The sequence below is a fragment of the Hibiscus syriacus genome, unplaced genomic scaffold (assembly GCF_006381635.1).
Source record: "Hibiscus syriacus cultivar Baekdansim isolate YM2019G1 unplaced genomic scaffold, ASM638163v2 tig00002847_pilon, whole genome shotgun sequence".
Taxonomy (NCBI): domain Eukaryota; kingdom Viridiplantae; phylum Streptophyta; class Magnoliopsida; order Malvales; family Malvaceae; genus Hibiscus; species Hibiscus syriacus.
The window spans coordinates 743812-760371 of NW_024061949.1; the positions used below are offsets into that span (position 1 = coordinate 743812).

The 16560-nt window shown below is 35.7% G+C and overlaps 2 protein-coding genes across 2 annotated transcripts; both read left to right on the forward strand.

The window, feature by feature from the left end:
• Window positions 1-8758: 8758 nt before the first annotated feature.
• Window positions 8759-9408, forward strand: LOC120160381 (dirigent protein 22-like). The gene has a single exon (XM_039170801.1). The coding sequence runs from the start codon at window positions 8828-8830 to the stop codon at window positions 9353-9355; it is 528 nt and encodes a 175-aa protein (XP_039026732.1). The 5' UTR covers window positions 8759-8827; the 3' UTR covers window positions 9356-9408.
• Window positions 9409-12648: 3240 nt separating this feature from the next.
• On the forward strand, window positions 12649-16395 carry LOC120160391 (transcription factor MYB78-like). The gene is made up of 7 exons (XM_039170810.1): window positions 12649-12786; window positions 12880-13008; window positions 13331-13992; window positions 14450-14533; window positions 14689-14739; window positions 15725-15854; window positions 16252-16395. The coding sequence occupies exons 3-7, from the start codon at window positions 13893-13895 to the stop codon at window positions 16298-16300; spliced, it is 414 nt and encodes a 137-aa protein (XP_039026741.1). The 5' UTR covers window positions 12649-12786; window positions 12880-13008; window positions 13331-13892; the 3' UTR covers window positions 16301-16395.
• The last annotated feature ends 165 nt before the right edge of the window (window positions 16396-16560 follow it).

Sequence of the window (16560 nt, forward strand, 5' to 3'; positions counted from 1 at the left end):
TAATGTCAAAACTATAATATACGTGTTTAAAAATGCTTTAAAAACTATATATTTCAAAATGTTTTAAAAACTATATATATTTATTTTTAAAATGTTTTAAAAACTATATATATATAAATATGTTTTCAAAACTATATTATATGTTTAAAAAAAATGTTTTCAAACTATACAATATATATATATATATATATATATATATATATATATATATATGTATGTATATATAAAAAAGACGAAAATGAGTGTCTACAGTCCCTACCTTCATATATGTTTGATTTAATATGCTCCAATAGAAGATAAAATAAATATGATAACTAAATAATAAGGGGAATCATTTTGATTTTATTTGTAATTATATTCTCTATAAAAATATAATTATTTAATTATAATTTATTAACGATTAATCATCACTTAACTGTTCATAAAAAATTATAATCATAATCGTAATCGTTAATCAGTATTTTTAACAGTTCTATTAACTGAAACCGTTCAATTTTAAAGGTTTGATTAATTAACCTATAAAATATAGATTTTACACAGATTAATAATTACTTATAGTTTAATTTAAACACTCCTAATAATAATATAGTTTAAAAAACAATTCTTTTTTATCAAAGAGCCACTAGACAATAAATAAAGAGAAAATCGCCTCAGTGACCAAAAAAAAGTTATAATATACGATTTTAACCAACTTTTTTTGGATTTGCCAAAATGACCAACAAATTCGCAACGCGAAATAAAAATCGCAACGCGATCCCCAGAATCGCAAATCAGTTTCCAAAATCGCAACGCGATTCTTGAAAATCGCGATGCGATAGTACAAATTCGCATTGCGATTTTCCATAATCGCAACGCGAATATGAAAATCGCAACGCGAACACATAAATCGCAACGCGTATCCGTAAATCGCAACGTGTATCCGTAAATCGCAACGCGTATGGGTAAATCGCAATGCGTATCCGTATATCGCAACGCGTATCCGTAAACCGCAACGTGTATCCGTAAATCGCAACGCGTATCCGTAAATCGCAATGCGTATCCGTAAATCGCAACGCGTATCCGTAAATCGCAACGATAATCCGTAAATCGCAACGCGTATCCGTAAATCGCAACGATAATCCGTAAATCGCAACGAGAATCTGTAAATCGCAACGATAATCCGTAAATCGCAACGAGAATCTGTAAATCACAACACTGAAATTTTGGGTATATAACACTGAAATCATAAACTAAATCCCTAAATCGCAACTCATTCCATCTCCATCTATCACTCTCTCCGGCGACATCCGTTCCTATATCCAACGACATCCTTCCCAATCCGGCAACAGGTTTTAGTTTCGCAGCTCGTCTGTTTAGTAAATTAATTTACAACCATGAAATCATCTAATGTTGATCATGTTTGGATAGATTTGTGTTTTGGAGGGTCATGGGATAATGTTCATGGTGTTTTACAATATATGCCTTTACCCATGAATCTTCAACTAAAATTGTCTTTACAAAAGTTAACTTATGAAACTCTAATGCTACGTGTTTCAAATAAATTGAATTTAGAGCCCCTAAGTGGATTTAGGCTATCTTATCAGAGAAATGGTAAAGTTTATTTGTTAACGACAATGAAGATGTTGAACGATTCATTGCTTACATTAGTGTTTCACAAGATGATGTTACATGTATGTTGTTGAACCTAGAAGTAGTATTGTTGGGTCAGTAGCGGGTAGTAATCAACTAAGTTTTTCTCAAAACCCACAACCTTTCTCTAATCCAAATCCCAATCAACTTTCAGCACCAAATTCCGGTTTTCGTATTGACCAGTTAGACGATGATGAGCCAACAGAAAAAATTGTGAGTACTAGTCAGTATTCGAAATTTGGTCTTGGTCAATATCCGGACTTTGATATTGGTCAATACACGGATTTTGATGATGTTCAGAAGAAGAAACAGACCATGCGTGTAATGATATTGATATTGGTCAATACCGAATTTTGATGATGAAACAGCCGTTGCCGAAGAATGTAATGTTGATGATAATGAGGAGGAAGTTACGACTGTGAATGAACATGTTGAACATCCATTCTGTAATTCATATAATCCTGAAGAAGAAAAAGAAGAAGAAAAAGTCCCCGAAGAAAAGAAAATGCCACGGGCGTATAACTGGAATATGCCAGAATTACTTCAGATACCGGAAGAAGAGTTGATAAAGAAAGCAGTTGATTGTTACACAAAAGTTATTCGTATCAAGAAAGATGATTGTTTGATACAAAGGAAGACTTGAAGATAGCTTTATATACGAAATGTGTGGAAGATGGCTATCAACTAAAAGTTAACAAATCAAGCAAAGATCGTTTCGAAACAAGGTGTATGATTGACAAAAACTGTACGTGGCGTATGATTGCAAAGAGAATAAAAGATTGCAAAATGTTTCAAGTTAGGACTTTTATTGATAAACATACATGTTCAAGAACCCAAGTTTTTCACCATATACAGGCAAACAAAAAGGTGTTGGGTGGTTTTCTGGCTGAGTTAATGTTTTGAATGGCAGGGTATATCGGGGACATGAAATTATGACTGACATGAATGCTCGGTTCAAGATTAGTATATCATATCTCAAGCTTGGAGAGCCAAATGTTATGCCTTGGAATTGTTGAGGGGGTCGCCAGAAGCATCGTTTGCCCAACTGCCGGCTTATTGTCACAATTTAAAGCTGAAAAATCCTGGGTCGGTAACTCATATCAAAACAGATAGAGATGGACGCTTTGAGTTGCTGTTTATCGCCATTGGTGCTACGGTTAGTAAATCAATATAATTTTGTTGACTCATTTTTGTTAGTTACATGCATTTCACATTTAAATGATTATATTTCTTGTGTATATTTTTGTAGATTCGTTCGTTTATTACTTGCATGCGCCAGTTATTATAGTTGACGGAGCACATTTGAAAGGTCGATACCTTGGAGTAAACTTATTAGCAGTAGCCATGGATGCTAACAATGGGATATTGCCAATAGCTTACGGGGTTGGCAAATCTGAAACTCTGATTCATGGACATGGTTATGGGGCATCTTAGGGATTGCATAGGTCCTATTAGCAATCTGACAATCATATCCGATAGGGCAAACTCAATTGACAACGCTGTTAGAAGGTGTTTCCCAGATGCTTTTCATGGACTTTGTGGTGTTCATTTGTATAGAAATCTAAAATCAAGGTCTGCTGGTATAAAAAAGCACAAATGGACATACTGGAAGGCTGTAAAAGCTTATCGGGAAGTGGATTTCAATAAGCATATAAATTGTTAAGACGTGTTTTGCCTCAGTGTGCTCAAACACTAGAAGATGTCGGGTTTGAAAGATGGTCAAGAGTACATCAACTTGGAGCAAGATATGGTTTCATGACGTCTAATAGTGCAGAATCAATCAACGCTCTAAGTCGTCATTCCCGGAAATTACCATTACTATGTTAATGGAGTTTTTTCGAGCCTCTATTCAACAGTGGTACTACAAGAAAAGAAACCATGCAGGTATTATTTCTTTGAATTCATAACTTATCATATTTATATATTTTACTAAGTATTGTTTATTTAAATTACAGGAACATTGGAACATCGTGTTACACCATGGACTGAAAAAAAGATAACGAAACGTGTTGTGAAGTCAACGTCATGGAGAGTTGAACCATGTTCAAACACTTTGTTTCAAGTACTGGATAATAACTTAAATGGGCTAGTCGATCTAAATGCAAAGACGTGTAGTTGTATGAAATGGCAAACATCTGGTTATCCGTGTGGCCATGTTATAAAAGTTGCTCTTCATTTAAACCAAGATGATTCAAGCGCATACGCTATGGATTGCTACACTACAGAAGTTTATCGACAGACTTATGCCGAGATTGTCTACCCTATTCCACATCCTTTGAGTGGGACATACCAGATGACTTACAAACAGTTTTGCCACCAGCCATGGACAGAAGGCTACCTGGCCGACCAAAAAGTCACGATCGTATACCGTCTAAGGGTGAAGAGAAGAAGAGATCGACATGTAGTCGGTGCAAGGAAAGTGGTCATACAAGGTTGACATGTGGATCACCAGTGCCATCAAATCATCTTTTCCTCTACCAAAATATGGATCCTCATCAAAATCCAAAGCTCATATGGTGTCAAGCAAAGGCAATCATCTTAAAATCCAATCACGATTGGCTTCACCTTTTGAGACTGTTAACTTAGGTGATTTTTAAATGCAAACGTTGTATTATGTGGATTTTATGTGTGAACTTTTAACATTTTCAGTTGAATTAATGACTCAGGCCAACCATTTTGACTTAACCAACTCTTGTTATTCAGTTGTTATCACTATTAGGCATGCATTGACTATCGCAACACGGAAAATACAATCGCAACGCGAAATGAAAATCCCAACATGAAAATCGCAATGCGGAAATGAAAATCGCAACGAGAGAATCGCAATGCGAAATGAAAATCGCAATGCGAAATGAAAATCGCAACGAGAGAATCACAATGCGAAATGAAAATCGCAATGCGAAATGAAAATCGCAATGCGAAATGAAAATCGCAACGACAGAATCGCAATGCGAAATTAAAATCGCAATGCGAAATGAAAATCGCAACGAAAGAATCGCAATGCGAAATGAAAATCGCAACGAAAGAATCGCAATGCGAAATGAAAATCGCAATGCGAAATGAAAATCGCAACGAGATAATCGCAATGCGAAATTATAAACGCATTGCGATTTTCATTTCCGCATTGCGATTTTCATTTCGCATTGCGATTCTCTCGTTGCGATTTTCATTTCGCATTGCGATTTTCATTTCGCATTGCGATAGTCATTTTTGCCTTCAACATAATGCAGATTGAAATCAACAAAATCAACCATTACATTTCAATCAATTAAACAAGCACAAATAAGAATTATGTTCGCATCAATTACACAAATCAACTTTTACAAATCATCTTTTACAAATCAATTAAACAATCAAAAAATAAGCAATAATTCTTATTTCCGATCATCTACTATTGAATCAACTTTTACAAATCAATTAAACAATCAAAAAACAATCAATTAAACTATTGAATCAACTTTTGCAGCTCGACATCATTTTCACGCAGTTCACTTCTGAGAATGTTGGCCTCCTAAAATATAAAAACTCAAACAAAGTTAAACGTCTACTATTAATAACTTGTTTATATATTATATGAAAGTATTTGTGTTAACTTACATTATTTATTGTGACATATGGTATTAAGTCTTCCCAATCCAACAGAGTTTTCCTCTTCCAGGAAATAGCCCTGGGAATATCATTTGACGTTTTTATTGCATATGTACGCATGCTGGGGAAAGCCTCGAATATCCAAATCTACAAACAATATAATAACAAAATTAGTAATTGTTAAATAATTAATTATAATTTTAGAAACATTATATAGAAATTCTTACCTTAAAGGCCCAAACAAAGCCTGACAAAGTGTATTTGGACCCATCGCCCCGCAAACTTTTGCGGTCATCAAAGGCAGACGACAACTTAGTCCAGGTAGCTTTCCATATATACGAACCCCACGGAAACAGATTCCATGCATTCAGGTCCTCTACCAATATTATTAGCTCCCGATGAATAGGTTGTCTGGCCTCTCTGCCTAAAAAGCCAGCATACACAAGTAGTAGAAGGCATACTCGGACAACATCGACGTCTTCCATCCGAGTGAAACCAGCTTTCTTATTAAATAATTTCTTCAGGTCGTCAACATGTAGGTTCGGCTTCTCCATTGACTCATCCGGAAAAACCCGGGATAACCATGATGGGCGGGCGATATGACGAGTGTACCGGCCTACATCATCGTGTCCGAATCGTAGACTAGTGATTAAGCAGAACTCCTTCCGCCCAAAGCAAGTATACGCTGGTGGAAAATGAAACCATATCTCTTCCTCACCACGTTGTATACTGTCGGGTAGATTTGATGTCATGGTCTGAAGCCACAAATGGGTCAAATTAGCATCTCCACCCGGATGCTGTACTCTCAGCCATGGCCCGAAGCAGGTTTCCTCAAACAATTGTCTTTGAGCAGGTGAAAGCTTCTTTGCAATTGTAGTGGCCAGGCTGACTTTATTTCTCAAGGTCAATTGAGCCGAAAAAAATTTCTACAAAAACAATAAACATACCAAGTTAGATATACCAAAAACTACACTGTGAAGATATACCAAAAACAATAAACATAAAAAGTAGTAGTTTATTCTTGAAACTAAAATTTGCAACACTGTTTTGTCTTTTGGTTGAAATGAAAATCGCAACGAGAGAATCGCAACGCGAGATGACAATCGCAACGAGAGAATCGCAACGCGAAATGAAAATCGCAACGAGAGAATCGCAATGCGAAATGAAAATCGCAATGCGATTTTGGTTTCGCGTTGCGATTCTCTCGTTGCGATTTTCATTTCGCGTTGCGATTCTCTCGTTGCGACAGTCATTCTCTCGTTGCGATTTTCATTTATCTCGTTGCGACTCTCTGCAAATTGAAACTTGAATGGATTGCATTACTTCAACCAAAAGACAGAACAAAGAAAAAGACAAATACTAACTTGAAAATCGCAACGAGAGAATAGCAACGCGAAATGAAAATCGCAACGACAGAATCGTAACGCGAAATGAAATCTAAGTGAAATGGTTAATCTATTATTGAAATGACCAGTAAACTTATCATCAGTTTCAATATGAAAAACCTACAATAATGCAAACATTTCAAAATAAAAATAATTAAAAAAACTAACCCTCGGAGGTTGATTTTCCATTTCTGAATATTGTGAGGGATTTCTGACCGTGAATGGTTGTGAGGGATTTCGCCGGAGATGGGGACGGAAATCTTCGGAGATGGGGACGGATTTCTTCGCCGTAGAGAGTGAGAGATGGAGATGGGACTGAGTTGTGATTTTAGGTTTTAGGTTATGAGTTGCGATTACGGGATTTTGTCTTAATATTCTTTTTGTAATTTGAAAATAAAATACGCGTAGCGATTATAATGGCGCTTTAAATATCGCGTTGCGATTTACGGATACGCGTTGCGATTTTATGTATTATCGTTGCGATTTACGGATACGCGTTGCGATATACGGATACGCATTGCGATTTACCCATACGCGTTGCGATTTACGGATACACGTTGCGATTTACGGATACGCGTTGCGATTTATGTGTTCGCGTTGCGATTTTCATATTCGCGTTGCGATTATGGAAAATCGCAATGCGAATTTGTACTATCGCATCGCGATTTTCAAGAATCGCGTTGCGATTTTGGAAACTGATTTGCGATTCTGGAAACTGATTTGCGATTCTGGAAACTGATTTGCGATTCTGGGGATCGCGTTGCGATTTTTATTTCGCGTTGCGATTTTGTTGGTCATTTTGGCAAATCCAAAAAAAAGTTGGTTAAAATCGTATATTATAACTTTTTTTTGGTCACTGAGGCGATTTTCTCATAAATAAATCATTGTTAATACTAGCTTTATCAGACTCAAAAGTGCTAAGCACTGCGCTTGGAATGTGATGGAAGAGCGGGTCAGTAGGACCATCCCTTCCAATGTGGGCAAGCTCGTGAAAGACAAACTTTTAAAAGAACATAAAACAACCATTGTACTATTATTCCTTAAAATTAATTAACTAATAATTAATCATTTATCAAAATTTACAACCGTAATTATAATCATTAATCATCGTTTTTAGTAATTTGATTAATCCAATTGTAAAGGTTATAATTATTTTTTTATTTACTCTTATACAACACATTGGGAAGTTGCTTTGTAAAGATGATGAAATGATGCTGTTTTGTTTTATGTCGGTGATCTAAGTCCATGTTGGTTACCTAACTGTGCTCGTGTCTCGAGGGTTTAAAGTCAATGGTTTTTGGCTCTTAATAAACAATTCCAAAATCTTTGGATTGATATGGTAAATAAAATTGGACCAAGTGGCATTAAGATATTCTATATTTTAAATGAATTTATTTGCAAATAAAATACGAGTGGCTTAAAGAATTTAAGTATTTAATCAACTATAAACATTTCTTATACCTAACAACCACTGGTCTTCGCCTATAAAAATGTTCTTTGAAGCACAACGTGCTGTTTGGTTTCATTTTACTTTTGAAATGGAAACTTCCACGCACTTTAAAATTTCTAATATTTAAATTATCAATTTATCTTATTTAAATTCTTTCGTTATTAAAATAATTAATCTAACCGATAAATACGTATTAGATCTGGTGTACATTCTATTATAATCAGATGTAATTGAAAGAATTCATTTGATGACTTCGGTGGTAAAAGAAATATTCTTCTTCTTAGAGATCTCGAGTTCAAATAGCTTTGTTGGTAGGGCGTGTATACAAGAGACATAGAAATATAGGGCAAAATTTATGGTTTAATAGCATTTCAGGTCATTATCAGTTTGAATTTAAGTAAAATTGGATTTTTGCCCCCTAAATTTTTAGATTAAATACATAATAAGTTCTTATTATTTTGAAATTAAATATTTTGTCTCTCCCAATATTTGATCATGACTCTGTCCCTAGTGTATACGTTGTCCATAAATTAAGAAAATTTAAAATAAATACCACTTGTAGTTGCTTTTGACTATTTAAAAAAACGATTATAATATATTATTTAAATTTCCACAACGTGTAGAATAAATTCCAAATATTAGGCACATTTTCCAAATCTACTTTGAAATTCATGCATATATGATGAAAGTCGGTCAACTATGAGCAAACATCTCCGTTATATAACCCATCTTCCATTACCCCTAAGCCTTGCATCGATCGTTCAACCATTAAAGCATGGCATTTGCGACAAAGTTTTTGGTTATCATGGCGTTTTCTTTGTCTGTCTTCAACACAGCTGCGTTGAAACAGAAGGTGACTCGGATCCAGTTTTACATGCATGACATTGTCGGAGGACCCCATCCGACCGCCGTCCGCGTCGCCGGACGCTCGAACTTCACGGGCCAAGACCCCATGGAGGCGGCGTTCGGGTCCATTTCGGTGATCGACAACCCGCTGACGGTCGCCCCGAACATAAACTCGACGTCGGTGGGGCGTGCTCAGGGGATTTACGCCATGTCATCGCTGGAACAAGAGTGGAGCCTTCTTATGACGCTTACGTATGCTTTCACCGCGGGGCCTCACAACGGCAGCACTTTCAGCGTCCTCGGTCGGAACCCGGTGATGAAAGAAGAGAGAGAGATGCCGGTGGTCGGAGGCACAGGAAAGTTCAGGCTGGCTCGTGGGTATTGCCTGGCTAGGACTTACTCGATGAAAGAAATGGACGCAGTCATCGGATACAATGTTACTTTACTCCACTATTAGTCATTTCGAGAGAAGTAGCATATAGTTTTGTTTTCTTTCTTTCCTGCCATTGAAATACAGTTATATAATTTATTCTAAATAATTAATAAGATTATAATAATTTTTAATCTTATGTTAATGGATTATATTTTTTCCCCTTACCCTGCCTTCCTACACGTAAACAAACAGATTCAAAACATCAGAAAATTGAGGATTTCTCAAAAGCAAAATTCAAACTTTCATATCTTCTGCATCAAATTTGTCCGGCCTATTTACTAGAGTTCAATGCTGAGTTAAACGAGTCGTGTTGAAAATAAATCCGAACGGAATTAATCCGAATCAGCTTAACGGTAGCTCAAACCTAAGTCTAAACCATGATTCAATTGTCTTTGCCCTCAATACACTCTCCCGTACACATAGTATATATTAAATTAGGCGTAATATAAAAAAAAAATGTCTTGAATTTTATATTGAAAAATGTTTTAGTGCTACCGTTTTCATCGGAGCACTTTTAAGTGCCTGAACCGTAAAATCCGTTAAATTTAACAATTAAGTGACACGTGTCAAGCCCTGATAATCTTGATAATTTATTTTAGAATTTTTAAAAATAAAAATATTTTTACCTCAAATTTGAACAAGCTAGCAATTGAATGAAGTAGCAAGCGGACAAGAACATATCAAAACGAGTATTCAAAGTTGGGAACGAGGTTTACCTCAAATTGTAACCTTACAGGCAAACTTCCCTTGCCTTGCACAAAAACTTTAAATTGACAGCCAAGTATTATGGCCCATACAAGATTTTAGAGAAAATCAGGGAAGTTTCATATTGTCTAGACTTACCTATGACATCGCGTTTGCACTTAGTGTTCCATGTTAGCCTTCTAAAAAAACGTATTGGTAAATCCTCGACATTTACAACTGATCCTCCTACAGTAGATGAAGATGGTCAATTCAAAATAGAACACTCTAAAATATTGGACAGACGTATTGTTAATTGTGATAACAAATCGGTGACTCAACTTTTAATACGTTGGGCGAATCTGGATGAGACGCATGATGCTTGGGAGGATGTCTTTGTTCTCAAAGGCCAATTTCCCTCATTTGATCCTTGGGGACAAGGATCGTCTCAATGGGCGGGTATTGTCACAGTAGGAGAAGAAGAATGATGAGGAATCGAAGAGGGATTGGGAATTGATGGTCAAGGGTTAGGGATTGAAGGAGCATAATTGGCAAATTGTATCAATGGTGCACGTGAGAGGCACGAGGAAGAATTAAAACTCTCATCAGCCGAACCTGATGCTGTTGGATTAGGCCAGACAAGGAAGCCCAATATACTTGCAGAAGAATAATAGAGTTTGTTAACAAGGACAATCGCCTGGCATTTCATAGATTTTCAGTATCATTGTAAACAAATAAAACTGAGTACCTTGTCGAGAAACGTTATGCATATTTTGAATGAAAAATCAATTCTCTCGTATCTCTATCTTTCTCTCCTTGTTCCTTTTTCTCTCTATTTTCTCGCAGGGCAGAACACTATGCAACTCGGAAACATTGAGAAATCGTAGTTTGCACCTGCCGGAATTCGAGCTTTTAGGTAAGGCATCATGGATATATCCTTCCTTGTCACGCTTAGGTTTACTGTTGGTCATCATAAAAGAAGAATCATATCTCGTGTACCTCATAAAGTTGAAGTGGAGTTCAGAAATTGGGACAAATGATTGAAGTTTGTGAATGGTGTAAACATCCCGATTGAAATAAAAGAGGTACTGAAATATTCTACTTCATTTTTCTTGGACCACCATGCAACCGCTGTGAATCTATCTGAATTCGGGATCGAGAATATGAAGTGGCTAAAATTTTGCTTGTTGGTGGACTGTAATGAAATGGAAACACTTGTTGATGGAGATGTGCTTTATGAAAGAAAAGAAGTGGATCAATATGCATCCGACCCTGGCTTTGTAGACTGTGTGCTCGAGTCCCTAGAGTGTTTGAGCATTTATTACATGGAGAGTTTGCAGAGTATTTGGAGAGGACCAAATGAAGTTGAATGTATGTCTAAGTTGAAATTCCTAGCATTGCATACATGCCCCCGGCTGAGTGAAATTTTCAATCAGACTTTGCTAGAAAATTTTGTCAACTTAGAGGAGATAATTCTTGAGGACTGTCCCCAAGTCACAAGCCTTGTAAGTCATTCATCCGCCAAGCCGGTGATGTCAGGTAAATTATTTCTTCCAAGTTTAAAAAGATTGCTGCTTCTTTACCTTCCTGCACCGGTCAGCATTTCAAGTTGCTTACTGATAGCACCTATCGATAATAAGCAAGATGTGATGTCCCAATTGGTAGATGATAGAGACGTACTTGAATAAACCATACAACATGAAGGCCAACAACTAGGTAATATAAAATTTGGTTTATTATCCTTATGAAAATTGCTAGATTTGTTATCCTTAGTTTGCTGTTCTTTTGAAAAACAAGTATGCTCCTCCTATTGATGCATTTTAAACTGGGAGAATTTGCTGGTGTTCCTGAAGCTTCAACAAAAGGCGAATCCCAACAATCAGGTAATCTTGTTCATTTTTTATTTTATTTTTTGAAGCACAGTTGTTCAATTTGAGTCAGAAAATGTATTTATTTGAGAGGCTAGTAAGATTTTTGTGTGTGTGTGTGTGTGTGTAGCTAATACTGTGTAATTCCTGTCCTTTCTGGTAATATAAGTTATCCATTGCCATTTTGTCATACAAAATATAACTTGATTAATGTCTAACAAAAGATAAATGAATCCTTAAGCCATGTTTGGCACAACGGTGAGATTAGCTACGTGAGATTGAAATTAGTGGTGATGGGACACTGATACTTTAGTGGTGAGTTTAGGAATGACTGCAATGAGATTGAGATTAGTACTGTGATTAGATAGAACCAAACTGTACCACAACATGCTTTGCCGATCAGCATGGTGTGGAATAACTGGACCTTTAAGGGGGGCAACTGGCCAACTGCACTGAAATATGGCTCCGAAGGAGCCTGATTGCTCTTCTGTTGGTTGATAATTTTGCTTTTCAATGAAGTTGGCCTCTCATATGAGCTTGATCATGATGTGTTTGCTCGATACGATAATCTTGTCATGGGTGAAGCGTTCAAAAGAGTGCGATAAATATGCAAACACAAGGACTAGAGCTAGCCAAGCAACTCCAAGTTTATCAAAATGTTCCTATTTCTCATGAAACTTGCTAATTGTTAGTCCAACGGATCCAAGCATTCATATGAGACGGCACATTCAGTACTGAAGTTCAAAATTACCTCTTTGACAGCAGGAGCAGAGCCACAGTACTAGAAGTCACAACGTCGGAGTTGACAGAGTCGATCCCTCTTTCTCGTACTGGAACTTGGAGTGGAGACTCTAACCGTGGTTTGAAAGAACTGGATGAGTTCAATCTAGACGCCTCCAAGAAAAGGTATATATAAGACGAAAATCAAAGCACTTATACAACTAATATCTCATGCAATATAGGTTCATTATGTTTTCTTTCTCTGTTTCATATATTCAGAAAAACTCTGCCAAGATTTACACAGCATGTCCGAGTGAGGGATGAAACAGACTCGAAGGTAAATTCTGAAGATGACTTCTGCTGGAGGAAATATGGGTTAAAACAAATACTCGGAGAAAAATATCCAAGGTTTGCCAATTCTACTTTCCTAATATCCAAACCAACAGATTAAAGCATACTTGCTAGTTGTTTATATATTAAAGAGCAATTAATTAACCTTTGACATGCTTCACATCAACTCTAAACCATGCAAATTGAAACACCTATTTGACAAAGTCCTAGCTTGCAAAGCTTGAACTGTATATACTTTATTGTTAACATTTTAATGTTTGGTTATATAAATATATGTTAATTGAGTTAAGCTATGGTTTCAAACGATAGCGGTTTGCAACTTCTATTCCACTACTATCTCTAGAAATCCTAGACCTTGTTTATCCTTTCTGGATTGCAGAAGCTACTACAGGTGCACACATCGTGCCCAAGGTTGTTTGGCCAAGAACACAGAGCAGATGATGACCCAAGAATATTTGAGATTACTTATCGCGGAACGCACACTTGTAAGCAAGTAGAAGGAACCAGCATAGAGCCACAGAAGTTGCTGCATAACCATCATGGGCGGGATGTCAGGGGGCTGTATATGTTGCACTCTCAACCTTGCAATGTTCATGGGGCCAATGAAGTGGAAGATGCTGCTGAGGCAGCCAAAACTATCACCTCTAAAAAAGATGAAGAGTCAGATCCCTTCCTTGATCGTCATAGTATCAGTCTTGATGCAAATTAGAGAGTAAAGATGATCATTGAGTTTAACATTAACAGGAATAATTATCTTCTCTGTTTTGGTGTTTAATGCCTACATCAGAAAATTTCAGAGGACTGTTTACAACAATTATTGCAATCTAATACTTGATTTGGTGTGTGTTTATAATATGCAAAGAACGACTTTTTTTTTCTCTCCTAACATCTAGAATCGAAATGAAACAGAGTTCGAAAATCAGCCAGATTATCTGAAGTTTATGTTTTCCCCAGTCGATAAGGAGAAAGGTGTGATGACCCAATTGGCAGAAAATAGAGGTCTAGTTAAATTCACCGTAGAAGATGAAGACCAACAGCCAGGTAATACTTCTTTTGATCCATTTATTTCTTTTCATCATCCTATAAAACTAAAGAGTAGGCAGATTTATCTACAAATGGTACAAACTGCAAAGCACTGTAAAGGAAAAGCACCCAGAGCTAATTAAGCTTAGGCAAACACCCTTTCATCTCAGTAACCAAATTGTACACATATATGCACTCCAAGCAAGTCTCTTAGTACAGAGACAAATGCTTCCTTTTAATCTTTGGACCTCTTTTATCCCTTGGTGCTAGCAATCATAGTCAAATCACGTAATTTTTTGTATTATTGTGGTATTACTTTCTCTTCTTTTCTGTCCATACGTGGAATTAAAGATGTAAAAGCTTTATTTCTTGTGACATCTATAATTGTAATGAAGAGGAGTTGGACAATCAGCCAGATTATCTGATGTGAGTGAGTGTTTGCCTTATTATCTGATGTGCATCTTTTCCCTTATAGATAATGAGAAAGATGAGATTACTCAATTGGCCAAAGACAAAGATCTACTTGAAACCCCCATAGAAAACGAAGGTCAACAACAAGGTAATATATCCTTTTTATTTTACTTTTTATTCATTGTCTAATATTAGCATACGTGTGAAACTAAACCAAGGAGCATGCAAGCTCCACAACAAATCTTATAAACTTTATTGTGTAATTAATTAGTTGCTCTAACATTAGTTTCTGTTCATCGGCAGAATATACAGGTATCGATGAAGTTCAAATGCATGATAAATCCCAGCAATCAGGTAATCTCCGATTCAAGCTGAACATTTAACGATATTATCCAGGTACCATAATAATACACAAATTGATAGTTTAGGTACCATATTGGATTTTTTTTCTTGACAAAGTATAGGTACCACATTGAAAATTTTAAAGGTATAGGTAGTACATTGGAGATTTTATTAAAATACATGTATCATATTAAACAGTTTGTCAAAGGACAAATATTGCATTAGGACATTTTAAAAGTACGTGTCATATTGAATATTTTGTTGAAGTACAACTATCAGATATGATTATACCAAAAAAATTAATCTCAACTTAATTTTTATTTATAATATATTATAAATGGCTAGGTATGTAAATAAAATTATCTTTATATATATTGGTAGTATAAACAATTAATTTCATAGAGAACTAAAAGTTTCAAATTACATAAAAATATAATATAGGGACCTTGTATTAAATTTAACGTATTTAGGACTATAACAAAGTGAGATAGAGAGAATTTAAGAGTACGTATATCTCAATAACTCTTCTCTACTAATTATTGAAGTGTGATAAGTTATTCAATATTAACCCTAGAATTATTATATATGTGTATATATTATGAGGCCATGAATGCAATGGTATTTGGCCATGCATGCATGTGCTGTAATTAACAAATAGTTAGGTCAAATATCTCATCTCTAATGATAATTAGAGACAAAGTTTACTACTAAAAATCTTCTTGATTTTTTTTCCTATATAAACCCCATCTACCTTCTCCATCACACTCTCTCCATCTCCCTTTTCTTTTCTCTCATCAACTATATTGCTAAGCATGGTGAAGGTCGTTGGCATCATCTTGCTAGAACCGCTGGTAAATATATTTCAAATATAATTTAAGCTTTCTTTTATAAAGCTTTCATGAACCATACGAGAAAGCTAATTTATTGAAGAACATGCATAGTGCTACTTCAGTTTTACATAGTAACCTTAATGATACAAAATAAATTGTTTCGTTAGGGTTGAAACGTACCGGAAAAAGTTGTCGATTCCGATGGTTGAACTATCTTCGCTCGGACGTACGTCGAGCCAATATCACTCCTGAAGAACAACTCTTCATCAAGAAATTGCATGCTAAGTGGGGAAATAGGTTAGTTCATGTTACGATAATATATTGCTGCTGCTCAAATATATGCAACAATATATGCATTATTCATATACAAATTAACATATAATTATAAAACTCTATTACCTGTTGATCTTCTTCACCTCTCATTGGTGTGTGTTATGAGTTGAAATACAACATTTTGAATTTTGATTTTGAGGAAAAGAGAATTGCACTTCTCTAAAACCTATATCGTTTTTTGAGGATTTAGCAATGTGGGGTTTGATTTAGCAGAAATGTGTTCTTCTCATATCAGTAAATCAGGATTACATGATCATAAAAAAATCACATGCCAGTTGGCCTGCAATAGTCCTGCTAAATCCATGGAAACATACTCTACAATTTCGTCATTTAACCATGACAACGGCGAACTGTTTCCCAGTCAACAGCAGCAGCAGCAGCAACCACACATCGTGGATTTAATGGAATAACGGAAACGTTTGGAGTATGGAGGATATATGATCCATGCAGCTGCTTAATTGTGACTAGACATGAAGATTAGTTAATCACATTTATATGGAATGAATGAGGCTGAGATTTGAACTTGGTGCTTCCCAATATGTTAATTTGGTATTACAGATACATACATATACATGTATTAGAGTTTTTATTCAGTTACTTTATTTATATACAAATTTGTATGCATTGCACATACATATATGTATATATTGCTTTTCATTGTGGTTGTCAA